Source organism: Mesoplodon mirus (assembly GCF_964341445.2).
Source record: "Mesoplodon mirus genome assembly, chromosome: 18".
NCBI classification, from domain to species: domain Eukaryota; kingdom Metazoa; phylum Chordata; class Mammalia; order Artiodactyla; family Ziphiidae; genus Mesoplodon; species Mesoplodon mirus.
The window spans coordinates 59,423,358-59,439,074 of record NC_138994.1 but is presented as its reverse complement, the minus strand read 5'-3'; the positions used below and the strand labels follow the sequence as shown (position 1 = coordinate 59,439,074).

Sequence of the window (15,717 nt, the reverse complement as noted above, 5' to 3'; positions counted from 1 at the left end):
AAAAGTATCTCCCTACTCACCTGCTGGACCTTGCTGGGGTTGTCCAGCTGCATTTTGGCTATTACACAGCCTGGGTCAAGAGCTGCTCCAGGCCGCTTGACATAATGGATACAGCCAGACTCTGCAGCTGTTAAGGTCATTACCATCTTCATGACCTACAGTGAAAAATAAAATCTCTTAGGACTTAGCTTTAGGGATTAATGACAGCCACTGATACTTCCCCTTTCTATTTTCTATTTCCTTTCTGTTACTCTTGAGGCCTAGTCAATCCCAGCCAACTCTTGTCCCACCTTCCCTCCCATGGCCCGGAAGCCCAATCACCACCCTGACCTCGATCTCAGCATAGCACTGGCCAGCGAACACATGGCCTCCATCCTCCACAATGTACTGGATTAACTTTCCAGCAGAAGGTGAGCGCATCACTGAAGGGTCATTTTCCTTCTCAAACACACAGGTTTTGTTGCCAATCGTGATGCGATACCTAGGAGATAAGTGGGAGTATGCAAGTCAATAAAGCACCTCAAATTGTAAAAGATAATGGTAGGATAATGTCAATCTTAAAAAAAAACCTGGGGCTTCCCTGGTGGCGCAGTGGTTGAGAGTCTGCCTGCCGATGCAGGGGACGCGGGTTCATGCCCCGGTCCGAGAAGATCCCACATGCCACGGAGCGGCTAGGCCCGTGAGCCATGGCCGCTGAGCCTGCGCGTCTGGAGCCTGTGCTCCGCAACGGGAGAGGACACAACAGTGAGAGGCCCACATACCGCAAAAAAAAAACCCAAAAAAGAAAACCTGAGGGCTTCCCTGGTGGCGCAGTGGTTAGGAATTCGCCTGCCATGCAGGGGACACCGGTTTGAGCCCTGGTCCAGGAAGATCCCACATGCTGAGGAGCGGCTAGGCCCGTGCGCCAGAACTGCTGAGCCTGTGCCCTGGAGCCTGCGAGCCACAACTACTGAGCCCACGAGCCACAACTACTGAAGCCCGTGCGCCTGGAGCCCGTGCTCCACAACAGAAGAAGCCACCGCAATGAGAAACCCACGCACTGCAACGAAGAGTGGTCCCTGCTCGCCGCAACTAGAGAAAGCCCGTGTGTAGCAGCGAGGACCCAGTGCAGCCAAGAATAAAAAAAAAATAAATAGAAAAAAAAAAAAAAAGAAAACCCGAAAACTTCATTCTACACACACACACACACACACACACATACACAGCATTTATTGGATCCTTTTTTTAAATTAATTAATTAATTAATTAATTTGGTTGCACTGGGTCTTAGTTGCAGCTCACAGGCTCCTATAGTTGCGGCTCGCTGGCTCCTTAGTTGTGGCAGGTGGGCTCCTCAGTTGCGGCATGCACGTGGGATCTAGTTCCCTGACCAGGGATCCAACCCGGGCCCCCTGCATTGGGGGCGCAGAGTCTTAACCACTGCGCCACCAGGGAAGTCCCTTGCATCTTTGTTTACAATGCCAAATAACCCAAATTTCCTTCAATAAGGGTCAGATTAAATAAATTATGATACATACATATAATGGAATAATATACAACCATTAAAAATAGGTACTTCCATCAAGGACAAAAGAAAATGAAGGTGATGCTGATGTAATAGCTACCATTTTTTGGACTCTTACTATATCACAGACAATGTTCTACAACCTTTCCATGTGTTAATTCAGTTAATTACCACAGCCACACTGCATGATTGGTGTTGAACAGTATCAAAAATGTTAAAGGAAAAAATAAGGTACAGAACTAAATGTTATTTTTATTTGTGAATATATTTAAAAGAAAAACAGTATGTACATATATGTAACTTGTATATACGTACAAAATTACTGCAAAAACATATGAGACTGTTAACAGCGGTAGCATATAAAAAAGGGAATTTATTTTTCATGGTCTGCCCACACAGGAGTGGCAGAGAGACAATTTTTTTAAATTTGTTCCTTCGTTCATTCATTTATTTATTTATTTATGGCTGCGTTGGGTCTTCGTTGCTGAGCGCGGGCTTCCTCTAGTTGCGGCGAGTGGGAGCTGCTCTTCGTGTTGTGCGTGGTCTTCTCATTGCCGGGGCTTCAGTAGTTGTGGCATGCGGGCTTTGGTAGTTGTGGCTCGCAGGCTCTAGAGCACAGGCTTAGTAGTTGTGGCACACGGGCTTAGTTGTTCCGCAGCATGTGGGATCTTCCAGATCCAGGGCTCGAACCTGTGTCCCCTGCATTGGCAGGCGAATTCTTAACCACTGCGCCACCAGGGAAGCCCAGAGACAATGTTTTTAATTATAAATACTTCTTAATACTCTTGAAATTTTTGTTAAGTGCATGTACTATTTTTTTTAATTAGTATAGAATCCACAAAAAGACCTTGAAAAATCCCAAGAGTTAGTGACTACTGAGAGACAAGATTGATACAATGACCAGCAAATGGACCTTAAACAGCCACTCACCTATCCACCTCCTCCTTCATGTACGTGGTATAACTGCTGCCATCATAGGACAAGAGCAGTCCTCCATCACTCAGCCGATGCACATCTACTTCCACACACGAGCCATTCATGATCACCACGTAGGAGTTAGGGGACTGTCGAGTCACCTGTAGGAAATGAGAACCCAAAGAGACAAGTCAGTGTGTCCCTTCCAGGGGGAGTCCCAGACAAAATTTCGGTATCTTAGAGATCTAGGTAAGAAAGCTCTGCCAGAGAGGAAGGAAATTCATGGCACTGGTGTTCTGAACACTAGTGTCTGTGGGCATGGCTCAGCCTTGCTGCAAACAAAGAGGGGGGACCTTAGATGCATCTCCCTGCTCTGGTTGCTCTCTGTCTCCTTTATCTCTTGGCTGCATATGTGAAATTAAGCAACAGCTAAAACATTTTCAGGGAATCATAAAATACTGCTTTGACACAAGGGTACTGACACTAATGATGAGTATAATTTCACTAACACCCAGCCCTGCAGTAAACCAGACTTTCACCCCACCTCTTTTTTTTTTTTTTTTTTTTTTTTTTTGTGGTACGCGGTCCTCTCACTGTTGTGGCCTCTCCCGTTGCGGAGCACAGGCTCCGGATGTGCAGGTTCAGTGGCCATGGCTCAGGGGCCTAGCCGCTCCACGGCATGTGGAATCTTCCCAGACCGGGGCATGAACCCGTGTCCCCTGCATCGGCAGGTGGACCCTCAACCACTGTGCCACCAGGGAAGCCCTCACCCCATCTCTTGACCTAAAGGAAGCAAGTTGACAAAGAGAGAGGCAAAAAGTACAACGTTGGCTTCAGTGGGGTTCAGCATACCTTCAGTACATACTTGACACCCTCATAGATAAGTTCAACATCTACTGTATTCAGAAGTGTATGAGCAGAAAGGACTTGACCCCTGAAAGAACAACAATGTGAGAGACACTTCCAGAAAGTTCTAAAAGTTTACAAGGGAATCTCAAAGGTTATCAGTTATAGCATTTCCTGGAATATTAAGACTGAAAACAACCTAAAGGACCATCATCAGTAAGGGACTGATATATAAATGACCAAAAAGCCATATAATGGAATATTATGCAGCCATTAAAAAAGAAAGATGAAGCTCTTTATGCACTAATATGAAATACTCTCTAAAATACACTGTTAAATGAAAAAAGCAAGTGAAATTGTGTAGGATAGCTTCAGAGTATGCTACCACTTGTGTTTAAAAAAAATAGGTGGTAGGAAGAAACAAATATTACATATATATGCTTATATAACTTACCATATGTCTGAAAGATTACAGACAAAAACTGGTAATGTGGGTTGACTACAGGGAAGGAAACTGGGTGGCCAGGGAACAGAGGTAAGAAGGAGACCTTTCACTACATACCTTTTTGTGCCTTTTGAATTTTAAACCATGTGAATATATTACCTGTTCTTAAAAAAAAATAAAATTAAAACTTAAAAAAAGAGAAAAGCTCCAGTGCAATCAACCCTCATCTACCCCTATCAACTGAATTTTATTTGGGGTCTTAAAAAAAAAAGGCAGTAGGCCACGGCTGGGTGTAGGGGAAAGGGAAGGACATTGCCAAGGAAGGAAAGAAACACTATCAAGAAAGACTTTGATGATAATTAAAGGAGGGAGTAAAAATGCAAGTGAGGCAAGTTGTTAATAATGGGTGAATCTGGACAAAGAATACATAGAAGTTGTTTGTATTATTCACGCAATTCTTCTGTAAGTCTGAAATTATTTCAAAACACAAGTTTTAAAAATAAATTTAAAGTAACGTTAAAAAGGTAAGGGGAGCTCGTAGAGGAGAGATTACGTGTGACATATCTGTACACCAGTAGGGAAACCATTTACCTAGGTTAGAGATTGCATGTTAAAGAATAGAAATAAGTATGGCTCGAGTGGTAAAAAGGCTCCATAGTATATAGGGAGTTGGAAGTCACTCTGAGGGATTTAGATCTGATACAGAAGGGAAATGTGAGCTGATGAAGGTTTTAGTGCATAAGTGTAACATAGTGAAAGATTTTCATGGTAAGACTTGAACAACTGAAATCTCAGTTCAATTTTTAAAATTTTGTTTCTTTTCTTCCTTTCAGACACCTCAAAATGGAGCTGATGTAAGTCTAACAACACAGAAAGAATTAAAGTGCCTGTGATTAAAGTGCTATAAAATGATTAGCCTTGTGGACAATTCCTCCAGGGACTCAAAGGCAGAGCTCAGTCTTTAGAACCAGTGTTGGAAATGAGTTTAGCCCCACACATACTTGAAAGACTCATGAGGTCATCTTGAATATCAGCCTCAATTATTAATTCCTGAAATTTTGCAGGTCATATATGAAATATTCAGGGTTCCTTGCTAGAGTAAAACACCAGATTTTCATCACCAGGGCTTGGAGAAATGTGATGCTTGTACAGAACAGAATGTTTGCTTCAGCTGGACTCCAGTTTTTAAAAAGCAACCTATTCTAACTGTGGTATAAACCAATTTCTAGAATCTGCCCTTAGAACCCCAAAATCATTTGCCATAAACTCCTACATCCCTTCTCTCCCCTGCCTCCATGGTCAGTGAATAACAAGTAGCACTCACAAGCTGCCAGGAACAGAGAGAAGAATAAATGGGCCTCAGTCCTGCACTCAGGACCACTGGTTAGCTTGCACAGACTATGAGAAGCAAAGCCTACCTCTCTAAGGAGTGAAGGAAGTTGGAGATGCTATTCCGCAGGCTCACATCTGCCACGTGGAGAGCCCCACACACAACTCCCAACATGGTGTCAGGTCGCTCTGCCTGAAAAGAAGGAAAAGAGGGCAGATCAAAAGCAGGGTCACTTGGCACCATGGCCCCTCAATTTAAATCAGGCTCAAATGTGCTGTGAAGAATCAGCTACCATTGAGAGTCTCCATCCTTATTGTCCAACTGATTTTTTTTTTAACATTTACTCTTTTTTTAAAAGTATTTTTTTAAATTTTTATTTATTTTATTTATTGATTTTTGGCTGCATTGGGTCTTCGTTGCTGCACGTGGGCTTTCTCTAGTTGAGGTGAGCAGGGGCTACTCTTCATTGTGGTGCGCGGGCTTCTCATTGTGGTGGCTTCTCTTGTTTCAGAGCACGGGCTCTAGGCGTGCAGGCTTCAGTAGTTGCAGTATGCGGGCTCAGTAGTTGTGGCTTATGGGCCCTAGAGCGCAGGCTCAGTAGTTGTGGCACATGGGCTTAGTTGCTCCGCGGCATGTGGGATCTTCCTGGATCAGGGCTCGAACCCGTGTCCCCCTGCATAGGCAGGCGGATTCTTAACCACTGTGCTACCAGGGAAGCCCCCAACTGATTTTTGAGACAAAAACCCTTTTATTTTTAGAATCTGAATAGAGGTCTTATTTGAATAGAGATGAAAAACACCTTTCCCTCCACCCTCCCTAAGATTTCCACTGAGCCAATCGAAGAGTAGCTCAAAAACAAGCTTTTGTCACAAATAAACTTCAAAAGGTACAAAGATTTGGCTACTGATAATCTCAAAGAAAAATGGTGCATAACCAAAATTTGGACCTCCAACTAATTTACATGAATCTAACAATTTTATACAAAATCTTGAGTAATTTATATTAGCCCAGCAATTCAGGAACAAAGGGTAACTTCTGTTGATTAAAATGAGGCCCCTCTCATCAGTGCTTGGTAGATAGATGTAAAAGTTGGTAACTGAACCAGACTTAACATCAAGTGAAGAAAGAGAAAGTATTTCAATCCCTGCGTGCCTCTCTTCAAATATACCCTTGGAAGTAATACTACAACCTATAAAGTGACTGTGTAACACAGGCACAAGAACTCTTACAGTGCTGAAATCACACTGACTCCTAGATTTTTCCACATAGACCAAGAACGATTCAGATTAGAATCAAATAAATTTTATCTAGCGGCATGGACTGATCACACCACAAGCCTATAAAAACCCAATCCCAGAAGCTGTTTGGGTAAGTGGAGAAATACACACCTGTACTTTTTCTGCTATCAGTCTGTCCAGCCAGCCAGTGTCAATTCTATTCATCTGAAAGCTTTCAGTCTCCAACAATTTGATCAGGTATTCGACTGTAGTTCGAAAGTCGCCCCGGATAGACAGTTCCTTCAAAGCCACCACCATGTTTCTGGGAGAAGGATAGAAGCAGATCTGTTTCAGCAACAAATGTTTTAGTGTTTTTCAATCATTTTCAAGAATTGTTTCATTCCTTTAGAGTTTCAGGAGGCAGGGGAGAGAGACAGACAGTTCCAAGAACAAATGAGGGTGCAGATATATATGTGCTCATTCCAGATAGAATTTTCAAGAAGTCAGCAAACTTACGAGTCTGACTAATATTACCATAAGAGCATCGGCAGATCACATACATTTCATTATACGGAACACAGAACAAATTATCTGCAAACCACCCAGTTTTCACTGTTCCCATCATTCCATTCATTTATTGCTGGCTAACGAGAATTAGGGCATAATTCTCCCCTCCTTACACCTTTTTTATTTAGGTAAAGTTTACATTTAATAAAATATACTTAAGTATACTGTTCAGTGAACTTTTACAAACACTACTACCTTAATTTAAAGGTTTCCATACAATGGAGGTAACTGGCTGGGGAAAGTCAGGTATTATCCTGACACTGAATGTAAGAGTGGTGTTTTTTTTAAGCTGCATTTTAGCAATCTGTGGAATGACTTGCTCATTACTTTGATTACTTTCCAATTAAGTGTTAAATGATCTAACTTTAACAAAATTTCAAATACCATGGGGTTTTTCCCTGTATATTTCTGCCCAGTGTTATGCTGAACAGGGCAGATCCCTACTTCAACAAATATTTATTATGCATCTCACAGACTCAAGACACATACTAGACTCGTAAGGGACAGAGAATGTGGAGACAATAATCACTTAAAAAATATATGACATAATATCATAAATACCAGTAGAGAGATATAAGCGAAGTGTGGAGCGGTTCTAAGAGGGGAGAAAATCCACCTCCCTATGGTTTCATAAAGAATGTGAGATCTGACATAGAAAACAAACTTATGGTTACCATAAGGGGAAAGGGAGGGGGAAGGGATAAATTAGGAACATAAGATTAAGTGATAAAAACTACTATACATAAAATAGATAAGCAACATGTTTTTACTGAATAGCATGGGGAACTATATTCAATATCTTATAATTACCTATAATGGAAAATAATCTGAAAAAAACACATATATATAACAGAATCACTTTGCTGTACACCTGAACTAATACAATATTGTAAATCAACTATTCTTCAATTAAAAAAAAGAAAAAGAAAGTGGGATCTGAAATGGGATAAAAGGTAAGCTGGGATTATGACTGTGACAGAAATATTCTTCCAAGTGGTCCAGGAGTTCTCAGCCTAGAGCATTATTCTGTTTCCCACCTCCACCCTCCTCTCTATGCCCTATCACAGCCTGGCTTATTCCTATACATATTTCAGATATCAATCTAGATGTCACTTCCTTTTGCGAAACCTTCCCTGACCCTTTCTGGACTGAGTTAGCTGACTCAGCTCTACGCTCCTGTAACACCCTTATGTAATCCCACTATCAGAGATAGCACTTCCTACATTGTGTCCAATTGCTTATCTGCCTCTCTTACTCTGGATCATAAAGTTCCATGAGGGCACAGACCCTATCTTGATCCTCATTATATTGTCAGAGCCATTAGATATTCAGTAAATATTTGTTGAATGGAGTGAATGAATGGATGGACAGAGGGAGTAGCAAGAACAAAGGGAAAAAGGAAATAAATTAGGGGTTGTGTTCAGGGAATGTTATGACTGAAGCAGAGGGTATGAGGACAGGAATGAGGGGCAAGTCCATTCATTCAACAAACATCTACTGAATGCTTACTATGTTCAGGGGACACAGCAGCCACAAGACAGACACAGTCTTGTTCTCATGGTATTTAGATTACCGTCTGCGGGAAATATGGGTTGGGGCTTTTCTGGAGAAGAATATGAACACCAAGCAGAAGAATATAGACCTAATATAATGAAGAAAGAAGAAACAAACTCTGAGCTGAAGAATGAACTTTAGCATGGTGTTAAGAAGCAAGTTTAGGGACTTCCCTGGCTGTCTAGTGGTTAAGACTCTGCGATTCCACTACAGGGGGGTGTGGGTTCGATCCCTGGTCAGGGAACTAAGATCCCGCGTGTCACAAAGCGCAGCCAAAAAAAAGGGCAAGCTTATTGTAGAGACCATAATTTTCATATGCTAAACATTAACCTGGTAGCTTTACACTGTAGAGAAATGTACAGAGCAGGTCAGGAAGTAAGGAGCAAGGCTTTTGGAGCAGGTCATAAGACATGTCCTGTAGAGAATGCTCAGTGGTGTGCCAATCAGGACTGGAAACCTAAATACCAATAGCGGCCACTCTGGGGATGTAAATGAGTGAGGCAGACTGGATGGGAGCTGTGTGAACTAGAGAGTTCGTGTTTCTTCTAAAAGAAGCAGTCACACAAAGCTTCAGTTAACTTTTGCCAAGTGGAATATAAAACCAACCATCATCCCATTTTTTTAAGAGAAGACAGAAATCCATGTATTTATTTCAACCTCCCAATTTTTAAATATTGGTGATTTAAAAAAACTAACACTCTACAAGACAATCAAAACACATCTGTGGCTGTGACTAGTCGGAAAGCCACCAATTTGCAAGCTCTAGTGTAAACCTTCTTCACTTTGGCAAAGCAGGATAGGACTGTGAAAGAAAAAAAAAGGCAACTTTTATACCAGATGGTTTTTCTGGTAGCATTGCTTTAATTCTGAAAACTCCACTTATAGCTTTGAATAAGTGGGAAGAGTTGTAGAGGACAAAATAGAGAAAAACTGAGATTTCCCAACTTCTAAAAACATTATTAAAAACCAACATTATTAATAAGTACTTAATGATTACACAATCTATGTGTGCAGTTTAAAGGTCAAAGGAATAGTATTAAATGCTTGGTTCAAGTAAATAGACAATTAAAAAATAGAACTAGATCAATTTTGGATAGATCTTCTAAAATATCTAACCTGTCAAAATTACCTCCCAGAGCCCTACTTTTCAGGCAAGCAAAACTGCTATTAAATATTTAATGTTTACACTCAATAGAATATTAACTAATACTTATACCAGTTATATTATACGCTATGTGTATATTTCATAGCTCACTGAGGTCTCTCATATAAGCAATGTGGACAGTCCCCTTATGCCCTTTTCATGTAATAAGCAGTTTCATTTTATTATTTTAAATGGCTACGGGACATTTACAGCTATACCTTTATTTTGATGACAAATAACAGGTCTTATCTCTGACATATGTCAAGTTATTGGACAAGAATCTACCTCCACCCCCAAATAACAACACCATTTCTATAGAAAAATATGATATCTTTAAAGAAATCAATTTTATAAGTTTATTAAAAACATTGAAAGCAAAAATACTTGAAAAGGCTCAGGGCAACAGACAGAAAAACATTTGCCAAACACTGAATAAATTTAACACAACATGAATGTAAGTACAGTCAAAGATATATTTCTTCAAGAAGGTTATTCATATTAGTACTTTTATAGCAATACATGATTCCCATTCCCATGCTCACACCTTCACTGAAGATTAGCACAAGTTTATTCTCTGAAATGCAATCAAATGCTATTATACTCACGAAATTGCTTCCTCTCGGTTTTCTCCCCAGGAAAAGCAGTGACCGAACTGAGAATCAGCAAATTCATGAAGTCCCCCTGCAGCAGCAACACTGAAATAGCCCCAAACGTTCTTATTGCTGCGGAAATTCAGTTCCTGAACTGTTCCTGAGCTGGGCTTAAAACCCTGTTAGAAGATTCACAGATATAGAGAACAAACAAGTGATTAACAAGAGGGAGAGGGAAGGAAGGAAAGGAAATATAGGGGTAGAGGATTAAGAAGTACAAACCACTATATATAAAATAAACAAACTACAGGAGTATTGTACAGCACAGGGACTACAGTCAGTACTTTATAATAACTTAAAATGGAGTATACCAAATCACTATGTTGTACACCTGAAAATAATGTAATATTGTAAATTAACTACATGCAATAAATTTTTTTTTTTTTTTTTTTTTTTGGTGTACGCGGGCCTCTCACTGCTGTGGCCTCTCCCGTTGCAGAGCACAGGCTCTGGACGTGCAGGCTCAGTGGCCATGGCTCACGGGCCCAGCCGCTCCGCGGCATGTGGGATCCTCCCAGACCGGGGCACGAACCCGCGTCCCCTGCATCTGCAGGCGGACTCTCAACCACTGCGCCACCAGGGAAGCCCGCAATAAAATTTTAAAATCAAAAACAAAACAAAACAAAACCTTGTTAGAGAATGAAGAATATGAGATGATATTATATTTTCAAGGAAGAGAACGTTCATATACTCATTGTTCAGGTTCTGTGTAATCACACACACACAAAAGCAGAAATGATACACAAAAATCATAAAGGCTTGCGAGCCAATGTCCAGTGCTACGGACCCACTGAGGACTCTACAGTGACTAAATAGGTCTAAATGACCAATGGAACAGTGATTACTTATTTGTCTGCTCTGATGAAGCCTCTATGAATTTCCTTCTCCAGAGGAAGTCCCAAGATATTTCAGATATGCCCTCAGATAGCATCTTAATATTAAAGTTCACAGGGAAAAAAAAAGTGTAAACCTTTTAAGTGATGGGTTACCTCATCTGGATTTTCACTAGTGATCCGAGCAGCAATAACATGGCCCCTTGGGCAAGGAACATGAGCAGAATTTTCAAAATCAATGGGAGCATCACCCCAGGGAGATACCCCATACATCATACGGATATCCTTGATTCTGTACAAAGGGATCCCCATGGCAATCTGAAAGGTAATAAAACACACATCACTCATTTTTCACAGTTACTTGCCTTAAAATGTGGAAGCTATCAGATTTCTCATTTCAGTAGCCACCACCTCAAACACCCTATTTTTATAGCCTGCATCCTACATCATTGAATAGGTGACTCTAAGTTATTTGAAACAAAACACACGTAAGTTATTAAATACTCCCCACTCCTTAAGAAGTCCCCAAATCCCTAATGCGGTAGACATGAGCTTCCCTCTAATTGTCATTTCCCCATCAAGGGATCAGAATGAACATGTCCAAGGGAAGAGTCAGTGTCAGTGCCTCTCCACGTTCAGACAGCTAAAAAAGTCCTAACTACGTCATGATTAGTTCATAATTATCGCCACAAACCACTGGAGAAAGTATATAAATCTTTATTTACTGGGTTCCTTAATAGGGACCCCTGGGGACCAGAAGGGGTTCCCAATGTGGGCAAAGAATATGTTATTTACAAATAATATCAAACTTCATCATGAACTATTACTCTGCTTCCCATAACATTTGTTTCCTGGGCTGAATGGAGAACATAATACCGACAGCCAGCACTTTAAACATTATAAAAATAAATGTGTGCTGCCACGCTCTTGCCATGAATAACCTCAGCCACCACTCTTAGGTGGAACTGCTTCAACTTAGAACACTAGGAGAAAGGAGGAGAGGACAATGACAATGTCTGTAAGGTTTTTCCTATAATTTAAACAACTGAGTAAAGTGTATTACTGGTGAAGTTTCTTTCTGATATAGGACATTTTATATCAGATGTGTCTGGCTAAAAAATAATAATATTCCTAGACTTGTACCGTATCAGGAAAACCAACCCACACATCCCAAGCCATAGAGTGCAAGAGATGAGACGTCTTCTCTTATCAGACGCTGGTTGAACCAGTTTTGCAGGCATCTCTGACATTCCAAACTTCTGTAAGCAACTCTCTGATCAAGAGCAGGGTGACTCACCTGGAGCTGTGCCGCAGGGAGGTTGACATCGGCCACCATCTCTGTACAAGGGTGCTCCACCTGTAGCCGAGGGTTCAGTTCCAGAAAGTAGAAGCTGCCATCCTGGCTGTAGAGGTATTCCACAGTCCCAGCACTCACATAACCAACCATTTTGGCAAGTTTCACCGCACACTCAAAGAAGAAAGATAAGGCAACATAAGTATGTCACCTTGTCCAGCTGATGGGCTACTACTTATCTATAGCTTCTCCCTCTCAGAGAGCCAGTGTTTATAAAGGCTTTTAGCCATGTGAGAGTGAATTTCACCCTCTCTGATTATTACACAAGATTCCTGCACAGGGAAGACAAACTCAGCTCAAAGGTGGGTGAAGACAGTGGTTTTCACTTGGGGTCATAGGCAACCCCACCCTGTTAGGCATAAGCACACACAAGCAAAATAAAACACCATGGGAGATTCTTCATTGTACCCTTGTTCCTAGTATTTCTAGTATTCTTCCTAGAATATGAGAAATTCTTCCTAGAAACATGGCTGTCCAGCTAGAGACTAGATTTTCTACCCTCTCTTAAAGCAAGTGACTAAGTTTTAACCAGTGCAACGTCAGCATTGGTGAGGGATATGCATAATCCCTGAATCATGTTTTGAAAAGGAATTGCTTGTCCTCTATTCCTGGCTTTTCCCCTTCTATGGACTAGAACATGGTCATGACAGTGCAAGCCCGTTTCACCATGCAGATGAGAACATACTAAGAATGACAAAACAAAACAGAAAGAACCTGAATCCCAAGATGGTCTCATGGAGCAGAATGGTCCCACTGGTCCTGGAGAGATCACCTCAGATTATGATTGGAAGGAAAAATAAACTTCTATTCTATTGCATGGTTGTATTTTTTTGGATCTCTTTATTACAATAGCTTAACCTGTACCCTAATCAATATAGAAACTATTAAATTCAGGTAGGATGCTGATATTTAAAAAAATTAAAGCATGTGATGCTGACTTAACAACAGGGTAGCAGCTCTCAAGGAAACAGATACTGCAGACCGGAAAACTGGTGGCCTCCTTGTTAGGCATAAGAAAACATTTGGGAAACTGTCTCCTACAATAACTTGGAATGCGGACAAAACACCAACTAAGCCCTAAGAAAAGTGGTTAGAAAAAGTCAGAATGTGAAAAAAAACAAATGTCTTTGTATCCCCAAACCAGAAGATTAGATTCTCACCCTGAAGCAACCCAGTGCCAAAGATCAAGTCAAGGGGGCTGCTTTAGTATCAGCTGGCCCCAAGGTAGTCAGTACTGAATTGAGGAGAGAAAGAGGGCTGAACACAGAAGGAAGTAAATAAAGAGGAAAAGTTACTATGTCCAGAAATCTTGAGTGTGGTTACTCCTACCTGAAGCTGAATAGAAGCAAAGAGTCCAGAAACTTACTAAGTTTTGAAGGAATTGTATTTCTAAACAAACCACAAATCTGGCTTTCAAAACCCATGATTGATAATCACAGTCATCTTTGTGGCCCCAACCCTGCACCAGCAGGAAGTGAGCGGTGAAAGCTCTGCCAAAGAAAGCATGGTCTCCAAAGCTCAGTCATAGAGGACCGTGAACAAGGAAGAACTTCCCAGAGAAAAAGGCCTCAATGGTGCCTTGAGGGATGACGGGCAAAGAATTTACTTCCAGAGAGCAGAACCAGGGGCAGCCAGAGGGCTAACTGAGGTATTACTCCACCACATGACAGGAAATCACCACGATTCCTACCTAGAAGAATTTGATAACTGCTATGGATCAGTGATTATTGCCTATTTTTCATTCTTCTTTTTTCCAAATGGGAGTTATCCCGTTCCTACGCCACCACTGTATATGGCGAAAGGAGGAATCACAAATAACTTGTATTCTAGGTCACTGGCCTATACAAAGCCACATGTACATATAACAGAGAGGACTGTACATTACCTAGAGAGTTGGACTTTGGGCTGAATATAGTAACTAGGTGGGACTTTGGGCTGTCTTCTTTGGGGAAAGGCTAAGAATGTTCCAAGAGTGACAAAAAGGGTGTGAAAGGATAATGGGTAGCCAGAGGAGCAGACACAGATTGTTAAATGCCCTCCAGTAATTTTTCATTGCATCATCCATTTAGTAATAGAATCTCCTGAATTTCAGCTGAGCATATGGCCACCCAGCTAGTGACTACAATTCCTAACATCCCTTGCAGCTAGGTGTGATTGTGTAACTGAATTTTGTCCAGTGAAACGTGAACAGAAGTAATATGTGTGACTTCTGGCTCATATTTTTATATGCTTGCCTTCCAAGTCCTCTCTTTCCCCCTCCCACAGGCTACAGTGTGAACATATTCTTGCGAGCTAGCTTTAATCATAAGGTAATGATACCCTAGGACAAGGGTTGGCAAACTTTTTCAGTAAGGGCCAGGTAATAATTATTTTCAGCTCTGTGGGCCATACAATCTCTGTCACAACTACTCAACTTTGTCACTGCAGTGATAAGGCAGCCATAGATAATACATAAATAAATTAGCATGCCGTGTTCCAATAAAATTTTATTTACAGGGACTCCCCTGGTGGAGCAGTTGTTGAGAATCTGCCTGCCAGTGCTGGGGACATGGGTTCGATCCCTGGTCCAGGAAGATCCCACATGCCGCGGAGCAACTGAGCCCAAGCGCCACAACTACTGAGCCTGTGCTCTAGAGCCTACAAGCCACAACTACTGAGCCCACGTGCTGCAACTACTGAAGCCCAAGCACCTAGAGCCCATGCTCCACAACAGGAGAGGCCATTGCAATGAGAAGACCACGCACAACAACGAAGAGCAGCCCCCACTCGACACAACTAGAGAAAGCCCACGCACAGCAATGAAGACCCAACGCAGCCAAAAGTAAAATAAATAAATAAATAAATATTTTTTAAAAAAATTCTTATTTACAAAAACAGGTGGCAGGTTGGATTTGGCTGCTAGTTGTAGTTTGCTGACTCCCTTCCTAGTAATAGCAAAGCAGTAAACCGGGGTCCCTGGCACCAGCTCATCTCTGAACTATGATGAGAGAGAGAAATCGAACTTGCACCTTGTTTAAGCCACTGTATTTTGGAGGCCTCTTTACTACAGTAGTTAAAGAATCAATCTTAATACACACACAAACACACACACACACGTAGAAATTAAACTTAAAACACAGATGACCATATATTCAGCTTCTTTGGAATCAGGGAGAAAAAAGATGGAAAACATATCTCCAAAAAGATGAAGATTGAGTCCAGGTTCCAGAAAAGACCATGTTCAGACTCCTAAACTACAACTATTTCCAAGGGACCCTGTAAAACTGCTGAGAGATTACTTTCCATACAAAAATATAGACTATGTAAATTTTAAAGATACTTTGAGGAACTTTTAAGAGACAATGGACTTGAACAAATT

At 41.3% G+C, this 15,717-nt stretch overlaps 1 protein-coding gene across 1 annotated transcript in view; it reads right to left on the bottom strand.

The window, feature by feature from the left end:
- The window catches only part of ACACA (acetyl-CoA carboxylase alpha), a 229,624-nt gene that overhangs the window by 143,033 nt on the left and 70,874 nt on the right, over positions 1-15,717 (bottom strand). Inside the window, 9 exon segments of the mRNA XM_082604563.1 lie at positions 21-155; positions 331-481; positions 2,435-2,580; positions 3,272-3,353; positions 5,129-5,232; positions 6,429-6,579; positions 10,128-10,291; positions 11,162-11,323; positions 12,303-12,473. Of these exon segments, the coding sequence (XP_082460689.1) occupies positions 21-155; positions 331-481; positions 2,435-2,580; positions 3,272-3,353; positions 5,129-5,232; positions 6,429-6,579; positions 10,128-10,291; positions 11,162-11,323; positions 12,303-12,473 (1,266 nt within the window).